Here is a 17,344-nt window from a genome sequence, read left to right on the forward strand (position 1 = left end):
AGATAAGACTAATGTGGAAAGCTGCATCAAGCTGGTCTTCATATTGAAGACAAAAACATACTGAATACTCGTACATAAATTCTCAATAATGGCCTTCAATGGCTTCATAATAACTCCCACCTTAATTAAATGTTCACAGTTCAATTAGTTATGTCAAACAAATACAGTAACATCAACAACAAATTCTGCACACAAACATGGGTCAATTAATAGAGACGAATGTCCTCAATATCTAAATGACTATACTGATGAAACATTTTTGAGCTCCTCAAATAGTTAACCATCTATGTTCACTGGTAATCATGGGGAAAAAGGTCATCCTGTTGATTTACCTGGCATATGCCAACTTACTGCTGTCTTATGGTATAATGTTCTGTGTAATCCCTTATGAAATAAGTATTTTTTTGCAATAAACAGTGCAGTGTTATCACTGTCATATGTTCAATTTAATAATGAAATTTTATAAAAAATTAAGAAAATGACAGGTACAACATTAGATGAAGGATTTAGGGGTTGGAGGGGAGGGGTAATCTGTTACTAATCATAAGTGTGCAACTACTCAGAAAAGTGTGCAATATATGGCAACAAAAATTCTTGATTTTTTATCCAATATGACAAAATTTTCAAAAAGAAGAAAAGTAAATTTTAAATCTGAATTGACATCCTTTCCACGGACAACTATTTAAACAGTGAGCCTGTGAGCATAAATACAAAGGTATCATGCATTCATAGGTAATAAACTGACTGGTTCCACATTATTTTGAAAAGAATCACATGAACAATCTATAGCAGATGGAGTTAACTGAATGACTAAGATATCTTTCAATAGCCAGAAAGCAAACTTTCCCCAACAAGTGTAACATCCACAACACATGCTGCTACAGGCTCCCCAACTGTCGATAATTTATGACAGGAAGTGAAAATCATAATGCACTTTAACTTAATTAGTTCCACTATTTTTCAATATCTTTCATGGCCTGCAATTAAAAAGTGCAAGGCAGCCTGTTAGATACATCAACAATTATAAACCTCAAGAATCACATGTGAACAAAATGAGGTACACCATTACAGCACCTTTGTAAGTACGAACAAAAACCCGGGCTCAACGGACCTCAGTAGCGATTCTTCACATAAATATAGCATGAAAGCAACTGCAATTTGGCAGGTGTGCGAGTGGGGTGTACTGAAGCTTGTTTAAGTTGTTGCTTCTTTTTCCCCTTCAAAATCTCGTAAAAAGTATCATTCTTACATAAAAACCAAGTTATAAGATTTTCATTCATTTTCTTGTTCCAGCCGATGACTCAACACTTCTGGTATTTGGTGAATTGTCAAGCTGAAGTTGGTAGCCTTAATGAACAATTCTCAAAGGGTAATTCAATTATTATGTTGACACAACTGAAGGTTCTAATGATCTCGATTGACACCCCCCCCCCCCCCCCCCCCCCCCATACGATTTCTCGTTCAGTGAACTGAGACACAGTTTCATACATGGTATCTGAGAGCTTGAAAAGCAGAGTAAATCAACTGACTTTCATATCACAACAGTTATTAATCAATCTTGAGTGGTAAATGAGAGACATTTTCTAAGGGGAATTCAGAGGAATGAGGAAATTCAATAAAATTACAATGGCTGATTCTCACAGTATTTCAGCTGTCCACGCGCAGTGTACTTTCAGTTGTCCTCGCAACCAATGGTTGCTTCGTCAGGAAAGAGGGAAGGAGAGGGAAAGACGAAATGATGTGGGTTTTAAAGGAGAGGGTAAGGAGTCATTCCAATCCCGGGAGCGGAAAGACTTACCTTAGGGGGAAAAAAGGACGGGTATACACTCGCGCGCACACACACACATATCCATCCACACATATACAGACACAAGCAGACATATTCAAAGGCAAAGAGTTTGGGCAGAGATCTCAGTCGAGGTGGAAATGCAGAGGCAAAGATGTTGTTGAATGACAGGTGAGGTATGAGTCGCGGCAACTTGAAATTAGCGGAGATTGAGGCCTGGTGGATAACAGGAAGAGAGGATATATTGAAGAGCAAGTTCCCATCTCTGGAGTTCAGATAGGTTGGTGTTAGTGGGAAGTATCCAGATAACCCGGACGGTGTAACACTGTGGCAAGATGTGCTGGCCGTGCACCAGGACATGTTTAGCCACAGGGTGATCCTCATTACCAACAAACACTGTCTGCCTGTGTCCATTCATGCGAATGGACAGTTTGTTGCTGGTCATTCCCACATAGAATGCATCACAAGTGTAGGCAGGTCAGTTGGTAAATCACGTGGGTGCTTTCACACGTGGCTCTGCCTTTGATCGTGTACACCTTCCGGGTTACAGGACTGGAGTAGGTGGTGGTGGGAAGGTGCATGGGACAGGTTTTACACCGGGGGCAGTTACAAGGGTAGGAGCCAGAAGGTAGGGAAGGTGGTTTGGGGATTTCATAGGGATGAACTAAGAGGTTACGAAGGTTAGGTGGACGGCGGAAAGGCACTCTTGGTGGAGTGGGGAGGATTTCATGAAGGATGGATCTCATTTCAGGGCAGGATTTGAGGAAGTCGTATCCCTGCTGGAGAGCCACATTCAGAGTCTGATCCAGTCCCGGAAAGTATCCTGTCACAAGTGGGGCACTTTTGTGGTTCTTCTGTGGGAGTTTCTGGGTTTGAGAGGATGAGGAAGTGGCTCTGGTTATTTGCTTCTGTACCAGGTCGGGAGGGTAGTTGCGGGATGCAAAAGCTGTTGTCAGGTTGTTGGTGTAATGGTTCAGGGATTCTGGACTGGAGCATATATATATATATATATATATATATATATATATATATATATATATATATATATATATATATATAATAGAGGGAAACATTCCACGTAGGAAAAATATATCTAAAAACAAAGATGATGTGACTTACCAAATGAAAGTGCTGGCAGGTCGATAGACACACAAACAAACACAAACATACACACAAAATTCAAGCTTTCGCAACAAACTGTTGCCTCATCAGGAAAGAGGGAAGGAGAGGGAAAGACGAAAGGATGTGGGTTTTAAGGGAGAGGGTAAGGAGTCATTCCAATCCCGGGAGCGGAAAGACTTACCTTAGGGGGAAAAAAGGACAGGTATACACTCGCGCGCACGCACACACATATCCATCCACACATATACAGACACAGGCAGACATATTTAAAGACAAAGAGATCTCTGCCCAAACTCTTTGTCTTTAAATATGTCTGCCTGTATCTGTATATATATATATATGTGTGTGTGTGTGTGTGTGTGTGTGTGTGTGTGTGCGCGCTGCGCGCGAGTGTATACCTGTCCTTTTTTCCCCCTAAGGTAAGTCTTTCCACTCCCGGGATTGGAATGACTCCCTACCCTCTCCCTTAAAGCCCACATCCTTTCGTCTTTCCCTCTCCTTCCCTCTTTCCTGATGAGGCAACAGTTTGTTGCGAAAGCTTGAATTTTGTGTGTATGTTTGTGTGTCTGTCGACCTGCCAGCACTTTCATTTGGTAAGTCACATCATCTTTGTTTTTAGGTGTGTGTGTGTATATATATATATATATTGGTCTTTAAATATGTCTGCTTGTGTCTGTATGTGTGGATGGATATGAGTGTGTGTGTGCGCGAGTGTATACCTGTCCTTTTTTCCCCCTAAGGTAAGTCTTTCCGCTCCCGGGATTGGAATGACTCCTTACCCTCTCCCTTAAAACCCACTTCCTTTCGTCTTTCCCTCTCCTTCCCTCTTTCCGGATGAGGCAACAGTTTGTTGCGAAAGCTTGAATTTTGTGTGTATGTTTATGTTTGTTTGTGTGTCTATCGACCTGCCAGCACTTTCGTTTGGTAAGTCACATCGTCTTTGTGTGTGTGTGTGTGTGTGTGTGTGTGTGTGTGTGTGTGTGTGTGTATATATATATATATATATACAACAAAGATGATGTGACTTACCAAATGAAAGTGCTGGCAGGTCGACAGACACACAAACAAACACACAAAATTCAAGCTTTCGCAACAAACTGTTGCCTCATCAGAAAAGAGGGAAGGAGAGGGAAAGACGAAAGGATGTGGGTTTTAAGGGAGAGGGTAAGGAGTCATTCCAATCCCGGGAGCGGAAAGACTTACCTTAGGGGGAAAAAAGGACGGGTATACACTCGCACACACACACATATCCATCCACACATGTACAGACACCATACATGTGTACAGTTTGCAGACAGTATCCCCATATACCTCTGAGTGCACCTGCAAAATTGTATCTCTGTAAGACAAAGAGTTCAGGAGACACGACATCACAAACATTGAGATTCACGAAAAACTAGGTTTTGCTTAAAATGTAGCATACATTACTTTGATATTTGTAACAGATTTCTCATTATCCTACCCTTCATCACACTTTACTGGTCCAGCAAGACATTAATGCTTCACTCTTCCTGAAGTCTTCATCTTCCATATCAAAGGATGTTAAAAGTTTATAACGAATCTAATCAGCTGTTGATTTCTTTTCTACATCAGTTCAGCAGGTTAGTGAAATCACAACAGTTCAATGAGAGCCAAGCAGAGGAAGGTGGGCACACACTTATTTGCTGATTCAGTCCTTAAACCGTTCTCACTACAACGAAGAAAAGCGCTCAAAATACTCCGATGCCGAGCCTCATTTGACACAATTTTTTGTAATTCTCACATGCTCCATTCTCAAATCTTGCTGTACTAGGCATCAATGTTTCGTACTACTGCCATCTATGCCAACCTGTGTTAACTTGGGTATTTAACTGTAGCAGTTGTGTTGAGAGAATGGTTGTAGTTATTACGGTGAAATTAGTGGGTGCGAAATGGTTAGCTGTTGGTGCACAGTTCTTTCCGTGGGAGAGATTGTAGAGCTTTTAGAGGAATTTCTAAGTGAAATGAGGATGGAAATAGTTCACCCTGCAGTTTCAAAAAATATCACACAGTGAAAGTTTTGTATTGCAATGTGTATGTAAATATATTAGAATGAAAACAGTGATGTTTTAATGTATATCCTAATTGTTGGTCAGTGGCCTCATTAGTTTCACAAAGATATCATTTTCTGTGGCCCCGAGTGGCAGTGATTTTTAAAAAAGAACACAGAGACACCTTTGGTCTGCTCTCTGGAGTGTAAGGGGTAATTCCCAACACTTTGTATATTTTGGAGTCTGCCATGCCTCTCATCATCACAATACGCTCTATTCCTGAAAGGAAAGTGATTATTCATAAAGGATGCCAATACCAGGGAAGATCTGTCTCAGTTCCATAGATGTGTAGGAACACATGAAACAATACTGACCACCTTACAACTTAAGATAGATTGAAGAAAGATAAACCCACATTTACAGCATTCGTAGATTTCGGAAAGATTACAGACAATGTTACTACTCAAGTTGTTGCAGTATAGAAAGCCTATTCTTCAGAACCTTTCATTTAAGAAGACACTTTAGAAAGTGATTCCAGGCCCACACTCGATAAAAGGAGCTCTAGCATGACCTTTGGTTGTTTAAGAATTGCTTTTCAATGTTTTAGTGGTATGCTATTGACGCCAGAAAGTTTTACAGTTGACATGAACAGTGAGGCACATTTCCAAACTTTGAAGTCAACAAACAAACAAGAGATATTCTAGTCACTCAATTTTACGCATTGTATTTCTTAGTTTATTCAATTTCTTCTCCTGCTATCTTTTTGCACATTTCACTGATTAATTTTTGATATGTATTCCTGAAGATTTAAATCTCGAGACACGAGAGGACACTAACATATTATATGCATCACTTGTAAGCTCAACTTTATTTCAACTGGTGGTGTGGGCGGGGGGACACGACGACCACTACTATCTACAAACTGACACTTGCAGTTTCTTATTTGCTTTGTACTTACCAGTGAATCATGCGTAGCTACGCTACACCAAAGTCGGCAGACCCTCGCAGCACGTAGCACTTCTTGAACCTTGAGATACTCAAATATGTGCAACATGGCATTGTATGTTTCACAGACGTTGGCCATGTATCTCGACATGAATGCTCGCAGGGGTTCGGCATCACCGTTGGCAGCATCCATTGTACGTGGCTTCTTTGACACTCCAGCTGCTTCCTCTGGTGGCGAGGCGGCGGCCTTCCGCTTTCGACTCTCTGCTGCGGCATCCCTGTAACAATTTGCACACACAACTTGTTAACAGATTGTCATCCTCCTGTGTGTGTGATTAGGGTTACATATGATGGTTCCACAGAGACAACTAACTGCACATATGTACAACGAGGAATTGCATGCAGTCTGGTACATCAACACTGTGAGCAAGTTACAGAATATTATTGACTTCATTACTTCCTGACTGCAAATACACTTGTACATTCCTCTGAATGGTATACACTTTGCTAAACCTGTACTACATTGCTTTCAGTGGTAGTATGGATTTTTTTTTTTTTTTTTTTTTTTTTTTTTTACTGTAGCCGTTATATTTTCTCGACCACATACAGTGGGTAATTGTTTTTTGATTCGAACACTATAAAATTACATTTTTTAAATGTTTGTAAAAGTGGATTTATAAGTTATGTTTTCAGTCTGGAAGATGATGATCGCTATTTAATTATACACAGTTATAGTTGTTACAGCCATGTTGTTAAACCTATATGAATGTAGCACAAATAAATAACTGTGCCACATATGAAAAAATCTTGGCACAATTGTCGCTACTTGAGAAGTATATGGTTTTTTCTATAGATTAGAGAGTACATATGTACAGATAATTGTAGATTATTTCTACTTCTACAGTTAAATCAATACACAGAATTACTGTAGCTATGTGGAAAAAAATAACATCAGCTGCAGATATTAGTTCAGAGTAATTCTTCAAATTTTTTATGATCACTAACTGAACAGGTCTACAGGTATGTACAAAGTAATGTTATCATAAAAGATTTATCTGGAATAATGTTCCCCCAAAAAGCAGCTATTCACAGCACAGACTTTACCTCCACTACTGTATTCGTCAATGTATAATGAAGATAACTCCGTTACAAGATGTGAAAGCCTGGATTTTTAGAGGTTTCTGTAGTAAGATAAGAGTGAATACTAAAACATCAGAACACCAGTTTTAAATTATCTTTCTAAATATTTGTAGAGCTCAATAATGCTCTAATTTGTGACAGTCACAGAAATGGTATCTACCTTTAATCAAATTCCTGTAACGGATTACTGCTGAAATCTGTGCTCAAGAAGCATCAACAAAATAAAGTCCAAGTTTTTAAGTGTCTGAACGTGCCCCATATCAATCAGCCATAGGTGAGTGGTCATGGAGACTAATCTTTCTTGTAGCCATCATGGACTTTCCATTGTGATATTTTCTTCACTTTTCTTAACCGCTAACTGACTTTCTCTCAACTATGGGACTACCGAAGTTCTCAAAGCAGAGAGTTGACATTTACTTGTTCATTTTTGTATGTGCCTCTCTCAGGATGACAATTCCAACAGTTCACAAGTGCTCATCTACACCCAAAGCCGTACTAAATTGTCTATTGCCACCACCGGAGATGTTACAAGAAAAGAAACACCCAGTAATTACACCCGCTACACATATTCCACGAGAGTTTAAAATTGTTAGTGACATACTGCAGATTTTCAAACCCCAGTTGCAGTCTTTTCTCCTGACAAACTCCTATTCTACGGTTACTCACCTATATTTTTAGAATGTAAATCCTTATGGAATTGTGAAATACTGCCTTATATGTAAGTTATCTTGGGCTACTTATTTTTGGAGATAGTAAATGTAATTTACTAGCCAAATTGACTAGTAAAAATTCTGCTCAAACAAAAAAAATCTTAAGATTTGTTTATCTGGTCCAGCAACAGTGATTTGAGCACTTACTCAAATCATTCCAGGTAAACACTGTGAAGATTCCATGTGAAGGGTCAGGACCTACACCTATTATTTTCCATTAGTACCATTAGGATTAATGATGTGATATTTTTACTGCTCCTGTCTTCATTATTAATTCTGCTCTGATTTTTTACCTCATAATGAAGATTGGACATGTAATAACTTGTCTGTCCATGCCAATATCTTATCAACAAACACCCAGTTCAACAAAAATACATAAAAACTAAACACAACTCTAAATGCATTAATTTAAATGTAAGATGACTCTGTTATACAACAGGAGAAAAAAAGTTTCCACTGAAATTAAATACTAGCCTCCTTTCATGAAGTACGCCAAGCAATATCACTATTAAACAAACTGTACTTTCGTGTACAAGTTCTAACCACAGAAGCAATATTACAGCTTTTATTCCTAAAGGCATGAACATGTCTCTCCCACACCTAAAAATTTCCTTCATGCGAGTTTTTCATTTCACGGTATTTTAACCATCAATATCTGGCTGGCTGAAGACTAATGCAGGAAGTATATTTTAATTCTCCAAGCAGTTCTGTAAAGTTTTGCTTATCATTGTAATACTTTGGGCGAGAACAGGATATGGCCTCTGCCACTGCCTCTATGAGAATCAAGTTTTTCAAACTAATATAATTTTCAATACAGGCAGACTACACATGAAACACAGAGGATGAAATGCTCTCCATCTTCAGACTGTGTCGACAGTTAAAATTCTAACGTCCCCCCCCCCCCCCCTTCTTCAGGTGTCATGCCGTCACCCTGGGAGTTAAAACTTTTGAGTGCCACAAAAGGCAAGGTGTCAGCATTATTTATGCAAGGCAGTAGCACCCAGAACATTCCAGAGAAGAACAGAATTAATGTATGGACAGAAATTCTGTGCACTGTTGCTGCCTTGCACATACAGGACAGAACCCTTGACTCATCCCGGCAGTCAGAAGTTTTAACCCCTGGGAATGATGGCAGAGACAGTTGCTGAAAAATTAAGAATTTTATCTCAATTGAGGCAGCATGGAAACCAAGAACATTTTATGCAGTTATGCTGATGACAGACTCAAGAGTGCATGCAGAAAAATCAGTTTTTTTGTGCATCTCTCTAAATCATTTTTCCTCCAATTAAATCAATAAAAGCATTAACGGAAGCAGTCCAAATTTTGGATATGGCCTAAATTTGGGCTAACTAGAAATTTGGTGCTGCAGTCTAGCACAAACAATGTAAAACAGTGTTTCAGGCCACTTCAGTTGTTCTATATAACTGTCACAACAGTTCACCATCCCACGATATTGTAGTCAACATATACTCTATTTGGACCATCCTAAAACTTCTGCAGTTAAGCATTCATTATTTTTTCATCCAATTTATGTGTTTATGGATAGTCCTCTCTAGTATGCAGTGTTAAGGGTAAAATCTCTGCTTTCAGAATATTTTCAGTTTTAATAGCAACTATTTTTCACTGTTTTCTAATTAACCTAGAAATTATGTACTAGTAATGGCCTAAATTTGGGCTATTATGTGTAATCTAAATTTGGGCTGCAGCCGGATTTTGTACCATTTTGTCAATTCGACTATCCTGTGCTGTTTCCTTCCTAAAATTCCAAGGAAGAAGCTAAAATACGTCCCACAGGACATGAAGAAGAAATGGTATGAAACAGGTGTGAGCAAGGTGATTCCCCCAGCCAGTGGTAAAACTATTGGGACAACCTTATTACCTTTATATGAAGATGGTATCTGTTCTTTTGGACATGTCCAAAAGAACGGGTACCATTTTCATATAGATAAGGCTTACTGGCCAATGAACTTCTTCAGTGCATATGCACTCACATTGCGCAAACTCTTATGGGAATTGGTAGACTGACTGCCACGAGTAATGAGTATGGCAGGCAGGGGCACTACAAATGTAGTGTATGGAAAGTAAGTTGGAAGTGTGGGTCTCACGGGGAGTGTGCCTGAGATAAGTCCCTGCAGTCACACTGTCTTCTGTGTCCTCTGTGGCTCAGTCGGATAGAGCATTTGCCATGTAAACAGTAGATCCCGGGTTCAAGTCCCAGTAAGGGCACACATTTTCAACTGGCGCCGCTGATATTTATCAATGCCTGTAAGCAGCTTAAGGTCTGGATTTCATTGTAATTTCATTATTAACTTCAGTCTACTTTAGATAGTCATATGCTGGGTAAATCCCATTCATTAGCCTCAACCCAACAGGTATACATCAGCAGTTAGCCCATACAACGCTGCTCCTATTCCCACGTCAAACAAAGTAAACAGCAACCGAGGACATAAAGCTGTAGGACCTATCCTGATAACTAATGCTCCTTACAAAACGATGTCACAAAAGGTTTTTACCAAAGAAGATATTTCTACTAATCCTTCCAAATGAAATGCTGCAAAGAACATACCGAAGTTCGAAAAAGAAAGTGACATCTCATTCAAAAAGTGGAGGTTGCGAAAGTATAGAAATAAATAAATAACAGATACAAGTGGCAATGAACAAAAAAAGCAAGAAGATAAGATGAATCCCAGGCAGATGAATCAACTGCACCACTTGATAACAACCTGAGTGATTTAGACTGCCCTGCTGAAAACAACAAGCTAGACACTAGCTTTTTCACTTATATCTGAATATTTTAAGATCTCAACTCTATGTTGCGTCAACTTACCAATATTTTTTAAAATAAAAAAATAGTGAGATTATGTTACATCTCGCCATAATAGTTTAAATCAGGACATTTCTAAGTATTCGTTACTACAACATACTTATACTTATTTTTCAATAGAATGTAAGTTCTGCCTTAAATGTCAAAGAGCAGCCCAAATTTTGACCACTTGCTCTACTGATGTCTTGTACACAAAGGGATGCATCTAATGAACAAGCAGGTATAACTAACATCTTTATGTGGAACTTAAATTTGCAACACGGGAACAATGCTAATGCACAGCCACTTCAACCTTAAATCCATACTGTCAGCTGCTAATTATCAATGTGTTGGGCTTTGATAAATAATTCAATTGCAATATATGGTCTTGCAAATAATTAACAAAAGACCTACATGTACATGAAATAATCTGCCTCCTTTAAATGCAGTTGGGAACCACATTCATTCACACTAATCTCTGCCATTGGCTTTATAATCAACAATACTCTTGCAGCACTAAACAAAAATTTTAACTGGTCTGATTAATAACAGACTTTTCTGAAGACACTGAAAAACTGTTTCCAAAATAAATAGCCAGTAGATGATTTCTAACTGACTCATATAACATTTACAACTATGGTTAAGATATGCTGCAGTTCCTGATCACACTGCAAACCACCAAACTGGAAACAAATTACAGTCTGAAAACAAACTTCATCCTCATTCTTCGTTCCAATTCAAGGTTCAACAACACATACAAAACAAATGCCTAACTGGAAAGCCAAGGATTATCTCCTACAAAAACAAATGAATGCACATAACAAAGATATAAGCTACATGGAGTCACAGAATATGAGTAGTAAAAGAGAAGACTCATTTATCACTTTTTTCTGATGTAATGAATGCAAGCATTCATCAAACTTTGAGAGCAAAGTATCACCTGTTTGTTAAACATAAAGTTCCCTGAGCACAGCGAGCATGTGACTAGAAAATGTTGTTATACAAGTTGTGTCACATATTTTCAGTTGTTTTACATTTGACAATTAAAAACTGCTTTACATCACCCAGTGGAGAAAATTCTATTCATTTCTCAACCCTGAAATAAAGGCAAAAGAGGTTTTCGTCAATTATGTAAGAAATATGAAAATCAGCTTCACATTCACAGTAAACTTTGAATGATAATCTGCGAAATATACAGATGTCAGAAAATGTAATGCTATTTTGTATCACCCAATGCATTAACTATAAACAATGGGTAGTTCAAGATGAAACAACAACAATATGAAAAGGACAGACTCCTACCCACCACATAGAGAAGGTGATGAGTCACAAACAGGCACAAGAATACTGGAAATACATGAGCAGCACTCTAGCTTGTATGTAGTGGGGGCATGGAAGAGGTGTGGAGTGAGGGAGGATAGCAGGGTCGAGGTGGGAGAATACGCTTGTGCTACCAGTACGAAGGTGCAGGGATGTCGTAGAGGCAGCATAGGGCTGCTATGTGTGGCATTGCGAAGGCTGTGGTGGGGAGGGAAAGGGAGGAGAGAAGTAGAGAAGGGTACAGGACTGCACAAGTGTGTCCGTGGGATAGAAGACGTGAATAGTACTGGAGTGGGAGCAGACATGGGGATAGACAGATGAAGGACAAGGACTAGCAACATTTGAGGCCCAGAGATTATGAAAAAGAAGGATACATTGTAGGGAGGGTTCCTACTTGCCCAGCTTAGAAAAGCTGGTGTTGGCGCGAAGAATCCAGACAACATAGGCTGTGAAACAGTGGTTGAAGTGAATTAAATCATGTTACGGGGCACATTCAGCAAGTGGGTGGCAGTGACCATTCATGTGGACAGACAGCTTGTCAGATGTCAAGTATATATACAACACAACACAGTGATTGTAGGTAAGAAGATAGATCACATGGCTACCTCCACAGGTGGCTCTGCCTTTGACAGGTAGAAGATGCCTGTGACAGGAGTGGAGTAGGTGATTGGTGGAAGCTGTACATGACAGGTCTTATACTTAGTTCTATTGCAGGGATATGAGCAATGTGGGTAGGTGTTGAGAGCAAGGGTGTAGTAGGGACAGACAAGGATGCTGCGTGGGTTCGGTACGTCGCGGAATATCGCTGTGGTTGTGTGGGCAGATTTCAAATTTCAGGGCACAAAATATCCTCCCCACCTTTCCCACAGTGATATTCTATCACCCACCCAACATACACAATATCCTTGTCCTCCCTACTTCACCTCTGCTCCCAACATAACTCACGGTTCATATACCCGCAATGAAATGAAATGGAAGACCTGCCCCATACGTTCTCTCACTATCACCTACTCCAGATCTGTCACAGGTGTCTTCTTCTCCATCAAAGGAAAGCCCACCTGTGAAAGCAGCCGTGTGATCTACAAACTTAGCTGCAACCACAGTTCCACACTAAACGTTGACTTGAAAACTGATGAGCTTCTCTTCATTCTTCAGTTTCAACATTTCGTTGACAGGGAACGGCAATTTTATTTTAATTCCTTAAAGTGTTTCTTCATGTTTATGCCAACAGTTGCAATTATTTATTAGGCAACTAGTTTCGAGCCCTTACAGGTTCATTTTCAAGCACGGACCACGGAGGCTGCACTGACAGTACCTGATCTTAATAATAATACTGAGTGTCAACACATGCTCTGTAAATGTTAGCATGATGAATGCCACTATACACATACACATGTTAGCAAGTCAAAATCAAAGTGTGATTTTGAATTGGTAACAAGCATGTGTGTATTGAGGAATTCATCCTGCTAACATTTACAGAGCATGTGTTGCCACTCAATGTTATTAAGATCAGGCACTGTCAGTGCAGCCTTAGTGGGCCAGGCTTGAAAATGAACCTGTAAGGGTACAAAACTAGTTGCCTAATAAATAACTGCAACTGTTGACAGAAACAATAATAAACGCTTTAAGCAACTGGCAAGCTGTTTGTACGCATGAACAGCCACCTCCAAACTGTAGCCGAGAAATAGCTGAGCCACCCAGTTGCTGAACATGTAACCCAATGCAAAGTAATTCACTTTAATGATTGCTTCACAGCTTATGATGTCTGGATTCTCCCTGCCAACAACAGCTTTTCTATACCGGGCAGGTGAGAGCCCTCCTTACAACATATCCATCATTCCTGTAACATCCCTAGCCTCAATATTTGCTAGTTACGGTCCTCCACCTGCCTATTTCCATGCCTGCCCCCACTACGGTACTAGTACTACACTCACCTTCTATCCCACCAATGTCCTTTCTGCTTCTCTACGTCTTCCTTCTCACCTTCCCCCTTCCCCACCCACTGCCTCTTTGATGCTACACCTAGCAGCCCTATCCTCTCCTCTCCACATCCGTACAACCTGCCACAGGCTGCAATAGCAGCTTTTCCACCACTATCCTGCCCTCCTCCCTTATCCACACTTTTCCTTACCCTCAATACACACCCCAGACTGCTACTCAAATGCGACAAAGTCACAATAAGGCCTTCACCCCGGACACAGTTTGTGTGTGTGTGTGTGTGTGTGTGTGTGTGTGTGTGCGCGTGTGTGTGTACGAGCGCGCGCGCTTCTGGATGAGGACTCCGGCTGAAAGCTGAAATATTTCTAGTATTCTTTTTCACTGTGCCTCTGAAAACTGAAATATTTATGCTATTTTGTCAAAAAATGACATTTTGAGCCCATGGCTGTGTACAAAATTTAGGTTGACTCTTACATAGAAGATTACAGCAACCTGCCACTTTTTACAATGCTATTTATTTATTTAAACAGCACTGTTACTGGTTTCGAACTGACAGGTTCATCTTCAGACGTCTAGTTCAAGTTTCGCCTTTCATTTCCCCACCTGATGGAACTTCTCTGGGGTGGTGGTGCCCTACAACCAAAACAAGATGTGAGACAATGTCTTTTGAACTGTAATTGTGCCTCACAACGATTTTAAGTGATGTAAACAGATCATCATTAAAAGGAAGATGTTTCGGTTACTTACGACGAAGAATCTGCGCCATTATGTTCCTGCACTGGAACACAATGGTGCGGATTCTTCATCATAAGTAACCGAAACATCTTCCCTTTAATAATAATTTGTTTTTGTCACTTAAAAACGTTGTGAGCCACAATTACGGTTAAAAAGATGTTGTCTCACATCTTGTTTTGGTTGTAGGACACCACCACTCCAAGGAAGTTCCATCAGGTGGGGAAACAAAAGGCGAAACTAATGTAAAACGTGAACTAGCCGTTTGAAGATTAACCTGTTGGTTCAAAACCGGTAATGGTGCTGTTTAAATAAATAAATAGCATTTTATAAAGTGGCTGGCTGCTGTAACATTCTGTGTTAAGAGTCAACCTAAAAAATGAAATATTTCTTGTATTCTTTTTCACTGTGCCTGTCTGTGAGTCAACGCCTACTCTATGTGGTATGTAGCAATCTATCCTTTCCATATTGTTGTTAATACACTAATTACAGATGGCTAACTGGTGAAGTCTCAAAAGCGGTTTACGATAAATTACTGAAGAATGGTGAAAATCCATTTTGCGTGTAATGCCAAGAGGAGATGAAAGAAAGAAAAGTGTGAAGCACGGTACCATTTGAGATCATTGCAAATGGTAAACACCTACCTTTACATATAATGGTGCTTTGTCTCTCATGAACAGCAATCCTGTCTCATGTTATCCAAACCATTTCTTCTCTATTTTGCCAGAGACAGAGGTCACAAATAAACACATTCTCTCACACTTGTTTTGGTGTAGGGCACCACCATCCAAGGAAGTTTCGCCATAATTTTCGTCACACTGAATATACCTCTTCATCCTCTGAAACCAATCACTAAACCAGTTCTCCCAAGTTTTTGTAAAGAGAAAAGCACACTCATTGTCCACACCCTCAGGAGGTCCTCATCACTTGCAAACTGCACTCCTTTCAGATTCATTTTCACATGCAGAAGCAGTACAAAGTCTCAAGGAGCAAAGTCTGGATTGTAAGGAGGGTGCTCAAGAAGTTTCACTCCTGTACCCCACAAATATTTGTTGCATGCTTTGGCACAGTGAGCTGGAGCATTGTCATGTTGGAGGAACCAAGTGTTCATTCTTGATTCAGTCGCAGGTTCTTCAAAAATTGGATGACCTTTGGCAGGCACTGCTCAGTGTACCTCTTAGCTGTGACTGTCTTCTGTGTGTCCAAAACAACACGTTCCATTATCACTTTCTTCTTCAGACAGCAACAATAAGCCTCCTGTGACTTATTGCTGCATCATATTACAAAACTTTCCTAGTACTCTTTGTAAAAGGTATTTTAATGTGTACGAGCTGTCTGAGATGAATCTGTCAGTTTGAAAGTGGTAATGGTGCTACTTCAATAAATAAATAGCATTATAAAACTTGGCTGGTTGCTGTCATCATCTCTGTATGAGTCTACTTTATATAATGGAAGCTAATTTGTAGGTTAGTTCATGTATCTGCCAGTCTGCTGCAGTACTTGAAAACAGCAGTTTCCACTTTGAGGAAGAATAAATAATTTGCATATGTTTATGTTCTGCGTGATTTTAAATTGCAGTTTAGACTATGAACTCATGATTTGCTATCACATCCTTTCCTCATCTTTTAAAGACCCTTCAACAAAATTTTCTTTTATTGAACTACTGAAGTGGCCAAATCCCTGAATATATGTCATTTGATATACAAACAGTTTCTCAGCATGAGTGGGAACAGGTACTGAGCTCCATTTTGCAATTCTCTGCTTACATGTTCACAGACTGTTCAAAACACAACAAAATTAGATGCCTAGGTTGTTGTTTTTATGTCGTATGAAATGCATGGATTTATTTAGTTCTAAATGGCTGTGGTTTAAACAAACACAAATCTGAATAGGTTAAAAAAAATCAGCCAACCAGTTGCAAAACAAAGGTTTATTCGCCCTTGACCTACATTTTGGTATTTCTAAAAATCTTCTTCAAGAGTGGGCCCTAAAATGCATGTAACCAGTAACAAAATTATTTTTACAAACATATAGTTGGTGACAGTTTTTAATTCATGGGCAGACATATATTTCAAAATCTTAAACGTGGCTGAGAAAACAGCAACCCTGTAAATCTGAAGAGGTTGAAAAAAATTAGCCGACCAGTTGCAAAACAAAGGTTTGATAGCCCTTAATCTAGGATTTGATATTTCTAAAAATATCTTTTTTACAAGCACACATTTTTAGAAATATCAAAACCATGGTCAAGGGCTAATAAACCTTTGGTTCGTAACTGGTTGGCTGATTTGTTTCAACCTCTTTAGATTTACACAGTTGCGGTTTCGCAGTCATGTTTAAGATTTGCAACACAAATATACACTCTCAGTAAAAATAATGTTGCCCTTATAAAATTTCCAATGACTATGAAACCAAACCTAAAGAAACTAATCATATTTAGATACAAGAGTCATCCATTTACATGGTTGCAACAGAAAACAAACTCACCTGCTACAAACAGCCAACAAATATATCTAAATTGAGGGAACGTTATTTTTTACTAAATTTTTATATAGCATACATTACATATTACCTGAATGATTCCTCCTCCCCCCCTCCCCCCCCCCTCCTCCCCCCCCCCCTGAGCGATAATTTATTTCACTAATTTTTCAAAAAATTGTGTAATTGAAGACAGTACATGCCTCATCACATACTTCACGGGGATTCAAGAAAAGAAAACTTCTGCAATTTATTCCAGATGTCAGCACAGTGAACACATGAAAGTAAGTGTGTGTGTGTGTGTGTGTGTGTGTGTGTGAATGCCAAAATACGGTTGATTGATGTGATTATTCACTTTGTCACA

The 17,344-nt window shown here is 39.4% G+C and overlaps 1 protein-coding gene across 3 annotated transcripts in view; it reads right to left on the reverse strand.

The window, feature by feature from the left end:
- Positions 1–17,344, reverse strand: part of LOC124551348 — a 193,262-nt gene that overhangs the window by 51,357 nt on the left and 124,561 nt on the right. For all 3 annotated transcript variants that reach the window (XM_047126379.1, XM_047126380.1, XM_047126381.1), the window contains one exon: positions 5,876–6,140. In XM_047126379.1, the coding sequence (XP_046982335.1) occupies positions 5,876–6,140 (265 nt within the window). The remainder of the gene's footprint in view (positions 1–5,875; positions 6,141–17,344) is intronic.

Source organism: Schistocerca americana, chromosome 9 (assembly GCF_021461395.2).
Source record: "Schistocerca americana isolate TAMUIC-IGC-003095 chromosome 9, iqSchAmer2.1, whole genome shotgun sequence".
Classification (NCBI taxonomy): domain Eukaryota; kingdom Metazoa; phylum Arthropoda; class Insecta; order Orthoptera; family Acrididae; genus Schistocerca; species Schistocerca americana.